Source organism: Triticum dicoccoides, chromosome 6B (assembly GCF_002162155.2).
Source record: "Triticum dicoccoides isolate Atlit2015 ecotype Zavitan chromosome 6B, WEW_v2.0, whole genome shotgun sequence".
Taxonomy (NCBI): Eukaryota; Viridiplantae; Streptophyta; class Magnoliopsida; order Poales; family Poaceae; genus Triticum; species Triticum dicoccoides.
This window is the reverse complement of record NC_041391.1, coordinates 220,607,250-220,622,109: the sequence shown is the minus strand read 5'-3', so window position 1 is coordinate 220,622,109 and position 14,860 is coordinate 220,607,250. Positions and strand designations below refer to the sequence as shown.

Here is a 14,860-nt window from a genome sequence, read left to right as displayed (position 1 = left end):
ATGGTGGTGGATGCAACAGCGATCTCAGCAGGGCTTCGCCAAGCACTTACGAGAGGGAGAGGTGTAGCAGAGGGAGAGGGAGGCGCCAAGAGCATGGGTGCGGCTGCCCTCCCCCCTCTTTATATAGGCACCCTAAGGGGGGGCGCCGGCCCTAGGAGATGCAATCTCCAAGGGGAGGCGGCGGCCAAGGGGGGTGGCTTGCCCCCCAAGCCAAGTGGAGGCGCCCCCCACCCCTAGGGTTTCCAACCCTAGGTGCAGGGGGGCCCAAGGGGGGCGCACCAGCCCACCAGGGGTTGGTTCCCCTCCTACTTCAGCCCATGGGGCCCTCCGGGATAGGTGGCCCCATCCGGTTGACCCCCGGGACCCTTCCGGTGGTCCCGATACAATACCAGTGACACCCGAATCTTTTCCGATGGCCGAAACTTGACTTCCTATATATAATTCTTTACCTCCGGACCATTCCGGAACTCCTCGTGACGTCCGGGATCTCATTCGGGACTCCAAACAACTTTTGGATTACTGCATACTCATATCTCTACAACCCTAGCGTCACCGAACCTTAAGTGTGTAGACCCTACGGGTTCGGGAGACACGCAGACATGACCGAGACGACTCTCCGGTCAATAACGAACAACGGGATCTAGATACCCATGTTGGCTCCCACATGCTCCTCGATGATCTCATCGGATGAACCACGATGTCGAGGATTCAAGTAACCCCGTATACAATTCCCTTTGTCAATCGGTACGTTACTTGCCCGAGATTCGATCGTCGGTATCCCAATACCTCGTTCAATCTCGTTACCGGCAAGTCACTTTACTCGTACCGTAATGCATGATCCCGTGAGCAAACATTTGGTCACTTTGAGCTCATTATGATGATGCATTACCGAGTGGGCCCAGAGATACCTCTCCGTCATACGGAGTGACAAATCCCAGTCTCGATCTGTGTCAACCCAACAGACACTTTCGGGGATACCTGTAGTGCACCTTTATAGTCACCCAGTTACGTTGTGACGTTTGGTACACCCAAAGCACTCCTACGGTATCCGGGAGTTACACGATCTCATGTTCTAAGGAAAAGATACTTGACATTGGAAAAGCTCTAGCAAACGAACTACACGATCTTGTGCTATGCATAGGATTGGGTCTTGTCCATCACATCATTCTCCTAATGATGTGATCCCGTTATCAACGACATCCAATGTCCATAGTCAGGAAACCATGACTATCTATTGATCAACGAGCTAGTCAACTAGAGGCTTACTAGGGACATGTTATGGTCTATGTATTCACACATGTATTACGATTTCCGGATAACACAATAATAGCATGAATAAAAGACAATTATCATGAACAAGGAAATATAATAATAATCATTTTATTATTGCCTCTAGAGCATATTTCCAACACTATTGAACAATAGTCATGTCCGTCACAAGAGAGGGGATCAAGAAGTCACAAGATGATCATATGCCACTCCACAAAAAGTTTTCCCTTGTAATTAGCTCCGGCCAACAAATATTGCAGCTCTGCTTTCCCAAGCACAATGCACAATCATCGAGTTACCGAAAGAAGTCAACAACTTCCTAATAGTACTCACTCTGTTTTTCTTTTTAATCCACATATAAGGAGTGAAGTGCATAGTAGGTCCCGGAAGTATTTCAAGGGTGTCGTATAGGTCATCAAATTATGAAGGGCATCCAGGTCCTCAAAGTGCAGTAAGTGTAACATTCAGGTCCATAATCTGTCCGCCCCTGCCTGGTCGGCCGGCTGGCGCCATTGACCTATGACATGTCAGACAGGGGCCTCGCGAGGCAACCACCGGTGAGGGGAATATGCAAATAAATTCAAATTCATGGTTTAAAAAAAGATGTTTGTGAAGGTGGTAAAATGTTCATGACTTAAAAATGTTCATTTGTTTAGAAAAATGTTCGCAAATATGAAAAAATATCACGACTTCAAAAAAATGTTCGAGAACAATGAATCTGGAAAAAAAAAGTTCGTGAATAAAGAATTTGGAAAAAATGTTGCCACTTTACAAAAATGTTTGTGAAAGATAAATTTTAAAAGAAAATAAAATATGTTCTTGAACGATAAATTTTAGAAATGTTCGCAACTTTAAGAAGGTATTCACAAAATATAAATTTGAAAATATGTCCATGGATCACAAATATTGTTTGCGAATATGTAAAAAGTGTTCACGACCTTAAAAAAATGTTTGCGAATCATAAATTTGAAAAGATGTTCCTGAACTAGAAATATTGTTTGCAAATATGGAAAAATGTTCGTGACTTTAAAAAAAGTTTGCACACGATGAATTTGGAAAAATATCTGCGACCCTAAAAAATGTTTGCCAACGATAAATTCTAAAAGAAAATAAAATATGTTCGCAAACCACCAATATTTTTTGCGAATGATAAATTTGAAAAAATGTTCGCGAATGTGAAAAAATGTCCGCGAAGTGCATTTACCATTACCTGGAATTTATTTTAGTTTATTTGTATAATTCTGTCACCGGCGGTTACCTTCCCCCCCCCCCTAGCCGACGCGTCACAGGTCAACGACGCCAGCTGGCAGCTGGGCTGTCAGGCGGGGTCAGACAAATTTTGAACCTAAATGACACACTTACTGCACTTCGAGGACCTCGATGCCGATTTTCATAGTTTGAGGACCTACATGACACCCCAAAATAGTTTAGAACCTACAACACACTTCACTCTAAGATTTATTTAAAGTCAAACTACACAAAGTTTGACCAAATTTATAATTTAAAGTATTGGTACCAGCAATATTAAAGTTATATAGTATGAAAATTAATTTCATGATGCATCTAACGATATTGATATTTTAATATGAATGTTGATATTATTTTCTCTTTAAAGTTGGTCAAGCTTTGGAGCATGGTTAATAGTATAATCGATAACCGGATATATATAAAGTTGCCACGTCACATGCAGTCAACTTAGGCCCTCTTCGGCAACCTAACCACTCCCCGAATCTGCGGAGCCAGGATACTGCAACTCCGTGATTTTCAACTGCAGCTTCGCCCGCTCCGGGAGCGGAGTTGTGGAGCGGCGCGATTCCAAACAGGGCGTTAATCGCGAGATGTATATAGTAGCTTTTATCAACAAAAAAACATGTATAAAATCTTACTCCATCCGTCCGGTGAAAAATGTACATGTAGAAATTGAAGACAAATTATGGAGTGGATAAAAAATGCATTGAAAAGGTGCAAACCGCCATCTCTCACCTCTATAACTATCCAACCACCAATGTGCTCTAAGTGCATGTAGAAATTAAGGAGACCATGTTAAAATGTTATTGATTACTGTGTGACGAGAGAGAAGCATTTTTTTAACTTTAAAGTGCATTGAAAAGATAGAAGTACACTCTTTGTGGACAAATTTTAAGACCAAACATACACTCCTCACCGGATGGGGGGAGTAGTTAGTAAGAAGTACTACTATTTTATTAATACATGACCCACATTACACTCGACAATGTTTCTTGGAGCCCGTGCAGTAGTTAGTTGTTGATCTACAACTCGATTCCCTTCTATCTCTCTCCTCTTCTTCTCATTCAACTCAGCAAAATATAATACTTTGGTCCTTATAATCTGCCTTGCTCTTGGAAAGTTTGACTATATGCAGATAAAAATAAAATCGTTTACTAGTAGTTTGGAATGACATGGCAAGGAGAAATATTACTGCCTCCAATCCCGATGCAATCTCTTTAGGGCCTTTTTGATTCGTAGGATTTTAAAAATGTAGGAATAGAAAACATATAAGAGTGGCATGCTCACTGAAATCATATATAATTAGCAATGAGTATTTGATGCCACAAGAAAAATAAAGAAATTATAAAAAAATTAAAATGGATGTTAGATTTCCTATAAAATATAGTAAAAATAAATTCTCATACGAATCAAAGGACCATCGCTAAGATAATTTCCTAAGGACTTGAATCCTTCAAAAATCCTATACAATTCCTTTGGTACTCAAAGGAGCCCTCGCGGCGTTCATTTTACACTGTACAAAGCTTGCGTCAACGGGAACATTACGTTAAGCAGACGGTCACCGATCCATCAACACTCACGCTCCCTTGTCACTTTATCTGCGTCGGATGCGTGTCGTCGATGGCTCTGCGAGTTTTTAGACCGTGAAGCATCAGCTAAGGCCAACTCCATCGCGCGATCCTAAATGGATGTCCATTTTGTCCGGATTCTGTTCGTTTGGGCAGGGGAATAAGATCGTGTTCGGGCCTGTCCGGGAATGCGGTGGCCCAGCGCGCGACCGCATCCTTTACCCAATCCTGTCCACGTCTATTTAAAAAAAAGAGAAACATTTCAAATGCCAAGCCCTGCGACCGTAGTTCATCACGCACGACGGCAACAAAGCCAGCGGCCTACACGTCCATCGCCGGCATCAGCCAGCGGTCTACACGTCCATCACCGGCATTAGCCAGCGGAGTTCGGCAGGGCATCGACCATGAACGGGGGAGAGAGTGAGACGGGCGGGACGAGGCAAGGTTTGGGGGAATGTCGCCAAAGGGGCCGGGGGGAGGAGGGGGGAGGAGGGGGGGAGGGGTTGCTTTGTTTCATCGACGTGCGGGCCAGGAACGGACAAGCGCGCGCGTCCCGCCTGTCCGCGCGCTGTCCGTTTCGCCCCAAAAGCGGCGCAAATTTGGGCCACGGATGGGTCAAAAGCGGACACAAAACGGACAAATGTCCGTTTGCTCCCGCGTGCTGGGTCACCCGGTTTATCTGTTTTACCCCAAACAAATAGGTCCGGACAAGATAGGGTCGCGCGGTGGAGTTGGCCTAAGTAAATGAAAGAGACACACGAGGCAAAATAAAACAAGAGCGAGGAGGGTTTTGGTTTGGTGAGACGTGCGGCTATTTTTTTTAAATAATACATTTTTTTATTAATTTTCATAAATATTACGCTGGATAAAAAATTTCAAAAATAATACACCGTCGGCCCGCTGCAGGCCGACTGGGCCTAGTCGGCCCACAGCAGGCCGATTGGATTCCAGTCGGCCTACAGCTGGCCGACTGGCCCCTGTCGGCCCACTGTTGGCTGATTGCTAATTCGCTCGCTGTGGGCTAATTATTTTTGCAAAAAAAGTAGGCATAAAAAATATATATTTAAAAAAATGTTAATCATGTAATTAAAAATGTTAAACGTGTATAAAAAATGCTCCTGATGTATACAAAAAATAAACAATATATATGCGAAAAAGTTGACATAAAAAATATGATTTAAAAAGTGTTAAGCATGTATTTAAAAATTGTTAAATGTGTGTATAAAAAATGTTCCTTATTTATACAAAAAAATATAGAATGTGTATGAAAAAAAGTTGACACCAAAAAAATATGTTTGAAAAATATGTTTGAAAAGTTGACATTTTTTCAAATACATGATTAAAAATTGTTAAATGTGTGTATAAAAAATATTCCTTATCTATACAATAAATAAATAATGTGTATGAAAAAAAGTTGACACCAAAAAAATATGTTTGAAAAAATGTTTTAGTTCCATACAAAAAGAGCAACCAATCATACTTAGGTCCGTGATGCTCCCATACCGGATCCGGAGCTGGAACCTTTTTTTATACACGTTTAACCTTTCATTCCAATACATGAAACATTTTTGTGTACTCGTTAAACATTTTTCCAAATACATGATTATCATTTTTTTCAAAAAAAATTTTGGTGTCAACTTTTTTTCATACACATTCTATATTTTTTGTATAGATAAGGAACATTTTTATACACACATTTAATAATTTTTAAATACATGATTAACACTTTTTAAAATATATTTTTAGTCAACTTTTTTCATATATATTGTAATTTTTTGTATACATCAGGAACATTTTTTATACATGTTTAATATTTTTTAATTACATGATTAACATTTTTTAAAACATATATTTTTTATGCCTAATTTTTTTGCAAAAACATATAGCCCACAGCGAGTCAATTAGCTCCAGTCGGCCCACAGTGGGCCGACAGGACCCAATCAGCCCACAGTGGGCCGACAGGGGCCAGTCGGCCAGCTGTAGGCCGATTGGATTCCAATCGGCCTACTGTGGGCCGACACGGTGTATTATTTTTGAAAAAAATTTACCAGCGTAATATTTATGAAAATTAATTAAAAATGTATTATTTAAAAAAAAATAGCAGACGTGCGACGGTGCGAGCGAGAGGGGGCAAGAGGACAAAGCAGCCAACTCGGCCAAGTGCGTCACCTGACTCGGACGCCCCCGTCCCCGTCCACCGCTCCCGTCCCGTCTCCAACTCCCACAGGATCCTCTGCGGTTCACCGTCGCGGCTCCAGCCTCCGCAGCCTGCACCAGGCCGTCGGTTCCCCCATTAGCCTCGCAACACGTGTGCGCGTAACAGGGGTCTCTGCGTCCGCGTGGCCACAGAGGATCCAGAGATGCTGGCGCGTACCTGCTTCCCGCTGGTGGTGGCCAATGCGACGGCTGCCTAGCTCTTCTGCCCCCACGCCTGAGCCCACCCGTCTCACTGAGTGCACGGTCCCGCCAAGTGCGACCCACATGTCAGTGGACTGTCGGGTAGACAACTAGGTGACTGGGGACGGAAGAGTCCACGTGCTCGGCCCTCGCGGCCCCGGAGGTCGGCACGGATCCGAGTCAGCTCCCATTCCTCGGCGGCTGAGAATTGTCCGGAATGCCCCGCTCGCTGTCGCTGGGTTCGTTCACACCTGTGCACCGCCTTTTGCACCGGTGACGTCGTGGTCCGTCCTCGTGGTGTCCAGCTCGCCCCGCCGACCTCGTCTTTTGTGGCCGGTTTGGTCGCTAGCGGGGGCATCGGCGATCTCATCGGATGCGGATGCCGAGAATGCCCTCGCCCGGCCGGCATCTTTTCTATCGCGTTACGTGCGTGTGGGGTGTGGGTGGGGCGTAAAAGATACACGTCGGTCGTGCGTGGAACAAGGTGACATCAAAGATACTACTGCCGTTTTGGAAACGGAGTGTGTTTTCTGTGAACCTAGACGTGAAGCAGCTATTGGAACGTTCGGAGGCCGTTGTTTCAAAATTTTCTCGAAAGGAAAAGGGCCGTTGTGTCATGTCTAGACTCGTCTACAATAGAACGGACACAGTGTAGTACTCCGTCCGTTCCTAAATATGTTTTTTTAATTCCAATGCGGACTACATACGGAATAAAATACACTTTAAAATATGTCTATATACATTCGTATGTATTTTTTATTGAAATCTCTAAAAAGACTTATAGAAGTATTTGGAAAACGGAGGGAGTAGTTTACAATTTCATGACATCAAGTCAAGATAAGAAGAAAAAATTCTTTGGAGTAAAGCTGCCTAGAAGAAAGAATAGAAAATGATCTAGCTACATAAAGTGTCCCGACATCCGAGGCAGGCTCGGGCTTACCTTTTATGCCAGAAGCCAGACCCAAAAGGCCGAATATGGCACGGATCACTCTTTTATTAGAAATATAGCTATAATATATCATTTAAATATCCTAAAGTTAATTATTTAAATTTTAAAAGTGCATTGTTCATGTGTTTTGGGTCGGTCCATGCCGAGCTAGGGCTTGGGATGTTGAGGTAAAGCCCGACCTGACCCATAGGATGCCCAGGTTTAGTTAGAACTCTTGCAAATGCGACACAAATGGCAATCTACCGGGTGTGCAATCCGCCATGTCGAACCGGTCCAAGCCGGCACACCATGACCCCACAAAAACCCCATCACATTCCCATCCGGACCAAACCCTAGCGTCACTCACGACCGTTCCGCTCCAGTTCCTCCTCTTCCCGTCTGTTCCCCTCCCCGCGCAACCATGATCGGCACCGGCAGTGAGGCTGATGCCATTTAGATGGGACGCGCTCGCCACCATGTCAGACTCAAGTTCCGCCCTGGATGGCGAATAGCTCGCCCTACATATTGCCCTCCGTCGGTCGTGAATGGATAGGGGCGGCACGTCAAGTTATGAGCTCTCCCTGGTAGGCCGAAGGGGCAACTCATGCTCTGCGTCCTCCCCTGGAGAGGCGAGCAGTGGCTAGTAGCACCAAACACCTCCAACCCCTGCTCATCTCGGATGACATTGGATGCTCGTGCCTGCATAACCGAGTAATAGGCGCGGGGCCACTCACCGCGCGAGGAAGAAGGAGGTAGCGATAGGCGATGGAGATAGACGGCCGCCTTCAACACCGCGAAAATGCCAAGGCATTGCGGCTAGGCATCGAGGAGTTCGAGCGGCTCACACTGTTGAGGGGTTGCCATGTCCGGTCTATGCTATATTTAGTTTGATCACGTTGAATGGGCTTGCATGGATTTGGAAGTTCAGACGTGAGAGGAAGGCTGCATACGCGAAGAAATGAGAGATGAGCGTGCACTGTAGACGCTCTAAGAGCGTTTTAAAATCTTTTACAACATGTTCTTATTTTCTTGAAAGCAAGGAACCCACCGGAGCTCGACACCCACGCATGCACGGACGTCACTTTCTCTTGCGCTGCGTAGCAATTTCGCGGTGACGAGGATCCAGAAAAGGAAAAAACCGTGGTCCCGCGTGCCCGGCCTGGATACGGCCGGTCGGGTGGCAGAGTCGTAGATATCCCCGAAGAACGCGCCCGAGAGACGAGCCGAACCGCTTTCCACGCCCGACTTCACTCCTTCCAGCCAGCCAGCCACCTTTCTTCTCCTTTGGTTTTTTTTCTATCCGATTGATTGATCGATCGATCGACCGCCGAAAAGAGCTTTTTCTCCAGCGTTCCGCCTCACCGCGGCATCTCCCCTCTAAAAGCACCGGACGCCGACGCCACGTACCGGAGCACCCACCAGACTCCTCCGCAACTCACCTCAGCTCACCTCCCTCCCCCACTCTCCGCAGCGGCAGCGCAGCGAGCGAGCGAGCGATCGGCGATGAAGAAGTGCGCGTCGGAGCTGGAGCTGGAGGCCTTCATCCGCGGGCGGGGGCTCGCCGCCGAGCAGAAGCCCGGCAGCGCCGCCGCGGGCGCCAACGGGCCCTACGGCCTCTTCTCCGCCGCCGACCTCTCCGGCGCCTTCGGCTTCGCCGACTCGGTGAGTTCGTCGTCCTCGATCGATCTCCTCTTGGCTCGTGTCGTGTGCCGTAACGTAGCGCAGCAGAGGGGCTGATCAAACTGTGGCGCGTACTACATACTCCAGTATGGATTTTTTGGATGGTTATGGCATGGCATGGCATGTTCTGAATTTCTGATGATCATACGCAACACATGCATAGATTTTTCCCCTTGATGTCATGAGATGGTGCTTGCATGATTCCTGCCGACTAGAATTAATTGCACCTGCGGCTTGTGGATGAGATGCGGGCCATGCGGCCTAGCCTTTTCCTCTTAGCAACATGCTTAACATCCTTGAGAAAGAAATAACTATATTTTGGAGGTGGCTGAAAGATTCCCATATGCCAAAGTTAGGAGTGTGTGTGTGTGTGTTCAGTCTTTCTTTTCTTTCATTCGAATTTCGGTCATCAACTGAAATCATTGACTTTTATGGTGATTTTGGCTTTTCAACACCAAAAGTTGTGTTTGAATTTGACTGAAATTCAGCCAAAAGATTACCAAATTTTGTCAAACATCTGAATTCTGCCACAGTCTACCATAATCAAGTGTCACCCAATGGAGCTCTACATCAGAACATCTCATGCATAGCAAAGCTGTATTCTTCGTTTGCATCTTCTAGGAGTACTACTAAGAAAATATGCTTTCACTCTAGTGAATTTCTTTCGTTTTTTCCCAACTAAGCAGACCCTCAATGGAACCATTCAGAATCACCTGTGGCCTCAGTCCCCGAACCTCGGCGCACGGCATCCCGCGGTCTCCACGACAATCGAGTCGCAGTCGTCAATCTATGGTAACACACCCAACATAGTTCCTCTTCCACAGTTTTCAGCGAGTTCATATGATTGTGTTTAGAAGAAGAATGGTTCACTGTTGTGTGCCATGGTTTTCAGTACTAAACTGCACACTGAATCACATGATATTCAGATTTTTGGGCAGACATAGTAGGTGCTGTTGCGTCTAAACCAGACTCGGTTACAACACATGACTAGTGTGTCTTGCTCATGCTCTGTTGAATTCTCTATCTATGCAGCAGCAGCGAGTCCCACGTCGGCCACCAATCTAAGTATCAAAGAGAGCCAAGCTTTCGGAGGCACGAGCGGCTCGGACTCCGACAGCGAGTCGATGTTCGACGACGGTGGCTTGTGCGACAACGGCACGAACCCAACGGACGTTAAGAGGATGAGACGGTACATCAAGAAACACGAGCCATCATGCATTTTTTCCCTTCTGTTCTTCATTCACTGCTCAAACCATAAACCCTTGTTTGCCAATTACTACAGGATGGTGTCGAACCGGGAGTCGGCGCGGCGGTCGAGGAAGAGGAAGCAAGCTCACTTGGTTGAGCTGGAGACGCAGGTAAGTTACACCCTGGCGTGCGTACTGACTAGGAGTAGTTTTCAAGGTTCAGTTGAGTTCATTCTGACTTGTGAATGGCTGAGCTGCAGGTGGATCAGCTCCGGGGTGACAACGCGTCGATCTTCAAGCAGCTGACGGACGCGAACCAGCAGTTCACGACGGCGGTCACGGACAACCGGATCCTCAAGTCGGACGTGGAGGCGCTGCGGGTCAAGGTGAAGCTGGCGGAGGACATGGTGGCGCGCGGCGCGATGTCGTGCGGGCTGGGCCACCTGGGGCTTTCCCCGGCGGCGCTGAACCCGTGCCGCGTCCCGGACGTGCTGGCCGGGCTGGACTTCCTCCCCGGCGGCGCCGACGACGCGTGCTTCGGGAGCCTGTCCCCGGCGGAGCAGGTGCAGAGCTCGCCGATGCAGAGCATGGCCAGCCTCGAGAGCCTCGAGCACAGCAGCCGGATGCAGCACGGCGGCGGCAGCGACGGCGTCGACGTCTGGGGCTGGGACTCCAGCTCCAACGGCGCCATGTCCAAGTGAAGCCATGCATGCACGCTCCTCCCTGTCTGCGTACCTACCTATGTCGAAGTGTTTGAGCTGATGAAAACTCTTGACGGACTTGAGTTTTTCAGAGTCCTCTCGTGTCGCGTCAGTCGGTAATAACTCTCTGTCTTGGCGGTGCCTAGTTATGTAATGGAACTTTCTACCCGGAGTATATGCATGCTTATGATGCTAAGACCATGTCAGTTAACTGTGATCTGTCAGTCAGTGGTAAGCTTCATTTACAGATTACACACGGTGCACTTTCCCTTCCCGCCATTTCATTTACAGGCTACGGTGGGTTGTTTTGGATGGACGGCTCGTCGTCCCTTCCCGCCATTTCTGCCTCGCGCTCCCTCTGGTCCATCTCGGCCACCAGCTCGCCGTACGCCGCGGAGGCCAGGCTGCCGGCCTCCGCGATGGCGCCAAGGGCGGCCGCCAGCCCGACGCAGACCCTCCGCTTCCCTTCCTCCTCGTTCGGCGGCTCCTCCTCGGCGCTGCTGCTGCGCCGCCTCGCGGCCGCCGCGATGGCCGCCGCCTCCGCGGCGACGCCCTCCACGGCCCGGGTCGCCGCGTCCACGTCCACGGCCTCGACCGCGCGGGCCCAGGCCACGATCAGCCGCGGCATGTCCTCGCCGTCCTTGACGCAGCTCCGCGCCCAGCCCCAGAGCGCGGCCGCGTACCCGCGTTGCGACTCCGCCCAGGCCTCCAGCGCCGCGCGCCAGCCGCGGAGCTCCGTCGCCAGCGCGCCCGCCGCCGTGGCCGCGCGCGTCGGCCCCGGCGGCGGCGGCGGGCCCCTGATGCCTCCCTCCGCCCCGGCGGCCGAGGATGAGAGGAGCGCGCTCGCCTCGTCCGCCGTGCGCTTCATCACCCGGTGCGCGTCGCCGATCACGCGCCACATCCTTGCCAGCCTGAACAGCACAGCGACGAGGAACATCCATCAAACACTTGCGGCGTCACCATTGTCGGGGGAACCGATCGAGCACGCCATAATAAACACACGTACCCTCGGATGAGCTCAGCGAGCTGCGGCAGCAGCTCGTCGTCGCGGACGGCGACGATCCGCCGGGACACGGCGTCGACGGAGGCGAGGGAGATGTTGAGCTTGGTCCGGAGGTCCCTGATGGTGGCCCTGGTCCTCTCGATGGCGAACGGCTCCGCGCCGTTGGCGTCCTGGCTCCTCAGCTGCGCCACCTTCTTCTCATACGACAGCCGGACGCGCTCCCCTGCCTGGAAACACATTTCATATCACATCTTCGTCCTAACTGGTTTTGAACTTCTGATGATTATACGAGAATTAGAGTTGAATTCGGAGAGAAGCGCGTGTGATCGATCGAACGTACCCTGACTTCCTCGTAGAGCTTCTTCTCCCACGCGTAGAGCCTGTCGAGGCTCTCCTTGTGGCTCTGGAAGAGCTGGAATGGCTCCGGCGAAGGTTCACGGGCGCCGACCCGCTCGCCGCCGTCGTCGCCATCGACGTCCCCTCTCAGAGCAGGTGGTTGAACTGTCTACGTACAAGAGGGCAATGATCAATGCTACAGCTCTACCACATGCCTGAATGATTCACTCTGTTCTACAGTAGTAGTTTGAAGAAGAGCGACTGACATGACAGGGTATAATTCAGAAGTTCAGACTTCAGATAGGGGAGGAGGTTTTGCATGACTGTACCTTTCTTCTGGTAGGGAACGACCTCCAGCAGCACCGAGACCTCGCCGGCGGTTTCGGCGATCTTCGAGAAATGGCCCTTGATGTCCCTCATGGCCTCCGCCACGCTCGCCGGCGGCCTGTCGACGAACACGGTGAATCGGCCGGGGGTGCTCTGCTGCTCAACATCGGCGCTCTCCCGCACCCTCAGCTTGTTGCTCACACCCGCCATCTTCTTCTTTTCTTTTCGCTCCCTTGGCTCCACTACCACCTCATGACGAGGCGCCTCCTCCTCCTTTGATTCTCCTTCTCCATTGCTGCCATCCTCGCTTATTTCTTCCAGCTCCGGCATCTCACCATCTTCTTGATCAGCATTCACCATCTCTTGGACGCCGTGATTCGCATAGCCCACGCGATCGGTCGGCAGCGAAGAGAAGGGGTCGACCCAGAACACGTCCCATGCCGACGGCAGGTGCGACGGGGAGGAAACCGGCACGTCGTTCGCCGGAGGACGGAAGAGCCGAGGATCCACGCCGAAGAACCCATCAACCACGGCGGCCTCGGCAGCTCCAGCCTCGCCGTCCCACCGCCCCACCAGCGGGTGCACGGGCGCCCCTCCCTGCCTCAGGCGGTTGACGACGAGGAGGACGGCTCTCTTCTCCGGCGAGCACGGGCGGTGGGTGCACTGCGCGGACGTGTCCTGCAGGAAGTAGAGGTGCTCGTCCTCGGCGAGGCAGTAGAAGAGCGCGAGCGAGACGCGGCGGAGCGACTGGAGGTAGGCGACGTGGGAGGAGGCCAGGAGGTCCCGCTGCGCGATCGCCTTCTTGACGAAGCTCCGGCGGTCGTGGCACGTCTTCACGGCCTCCTCCTCGTCGAGCTTCTTCGACGAGGAGCAGCCCATCGGTCCCAGCAGGCCAGATTGCTTGCTGCTGCCGTTGTTGGGTCAGTCGGGACGAGGACGAAAGGCAGACGTGATTACTGTCTCGTTCTGTTTACATGTTCTTGTAGTAGGGATTAGTACGTCTTGAGATGCTTTGGTTGCGTTGGGTCTCTGCAAGAAACGAAGAATTCCCTGGGGAGGTGAACTGAAGCTGAGGGAAACATGGAAGAGCTCAGGTTTGCAAAGAATCTCTCGCTGACAAGAAATGGTGGCAGCTCTTCACACAGTGTGATTCTTTCGTTAGATGGCTAAATTTCGTGTTTTGACCTTTATTGGAAACAAATTCAGGATCTGACCCCGGTTAGAAAAAATTTCGGGATCTGACCCTTTTCCTACGGCCAGGGATTCGGGCGGTAGGGTTATACAGCCTACCGCCAGGGCCCCTGGCGGTAGGGTGCAACGGAGGGGGACGGCCGCCGTCTCCACGTGCTGACGTGGATTAGCACCTTACCGCCAGGGAAACTGGCGGTAATCTGTATAACCCTACCTCCAAAAGCCCTGGCGGTAGGGTGTGCAAGGGTTTTCGAGGCAAAACCCTTCTGTAAGGAAAAAACCGATTGCCCTGGCGGTAGGGTCAACCTACCGCCATAGGGGCTGGCGGTAGGCTGTCTAACTCTACGGCTAGGGTCCTTGGCGGTAGGGTCTTGCCTTTCAAGTTCAATTTCTTTTTTCTTTTCAAAAACAACAGATCTCAAACTATAATATAGAGTCAAAAACAGCAATGATATAGAGTCAAAATAACATATCTCAAACAATTAAACTTGGGCATCACATAAACATGTCATATGGAGTTCCACATAAACTTAGTTCAAATAGAAAACTTAGTTCCACATAGCAAACGGAGTTTCGCAAATAGCAAACACATAGTTCAAATAGCAAACACATAGTTTCACAACCACTAGACTTTTTAACTACAGCCAACTATCGAATAGCAGAATTTAAGTCATCCTTCCCCTCTTGTTCTTGGAGGCACGGTCCTCGTTCCTCTTTGAACGAGTCTCGTCAGTGTTTTTGTTGGACCGTCGAGGAACCGGTCTCTGGAAAGGCTCCGAACTCAGCAAATCCTTCTTCTTCGGATTCCTCTTCGGCAGTTGAGGTGCTTGAGATGATTGAATTGTTGGAGGTCCATAATATTCATTGTACTCCTCCTCCCCGTTGCTCTCATCCTCCTCCTCCATTTCTTCATGTGTGGCCTCCTCCTCCTTCTCCTCCTCCCCCTCAACCAATCTAGACGATGAGGGAGCATGGCTCGATGAGGCGATGTGACCCTGTGTGGCTACAGGCTGATGAAACTTCAA

The 14,860-nt window shown here is 49.8% G+C and overlaps 2 protein-coding genes across 5 annotated transcripts; one reads left to right on the top strand and one right to left on the bottom strand.

Moving 5' to 3' along the window:
- The first annotated feature begins 8,712 nt into the window (after nucleotides 1-8,712).
- On the top strand, nucleotides 8,713-11,184 carry LOC119324214 (bZIP transcription factor RISBZ4-like). Of its 4 annotated transcripts, none has more exons than XM_037597979.1 (5): nucleotides 8,713-9,072; nucleotides 9,798-9,882; nucleotides 10,126-10,279; nucleotides 10,373-10,448; nucleotides 10,538-11,184. In XM_037597979.1, the coding sequence occupies exons 1-5, from the start codon at nucleotides 8,914-8,916 to the stop codon at nucleotides 10,976-10,978; spliced, it is 915 nt and encodes a 304-aa protein (XP_037453876.1). In that variant the 5' UTR covers nucleotides 8,713-8,913; the 3' UTR covers nucleotides 10,979-11,184. The 4 variants fall into 4 exon arrangements, with proteins under 4 accessions (XP_037453876.1, XP_037453874.1, XP_037453875.1 ...); XM_037597977.1 differs by having other exon boundaries at nucleotides 8,715-9,072; nucleotides 9,777-9,882; XM_037597978.1 differs by having other exon boundaries at nucleotides 8,716-9,072; nucleotides 10,123-10,279.
- An 86-nt stretch (nucleotides 11,185-11,270) lies between these two features.
- LOC119321057 (protein ALTERED PHOSPHATE STARVATION RESPONSE 1-like) lies at nucleotides 11,271-13,583 on the bottom strand. Its single transcript, XM_037594908.1, has 4 exons — nucleotides 12,647-13,583; nucleotides 12,322-12,482; nucleotides 11,985-12,208; nucleotides 11,271-11,889 (listed from the first exon to the last, which is right to left on the bottom strand). Exons 1-4 carry the CDS (start codon nucleotides 13,521-13,523, stop codon nucleotides 11,271-11,273), a joined length of 1,881 nt encoding a protein of 626 aa, XP_037450805.1. The 5' UTR covers nucleotides 13,524-13,583.
- Nucleotides 13,584-14,860: the final 1,277 nt, after the last annotated feature.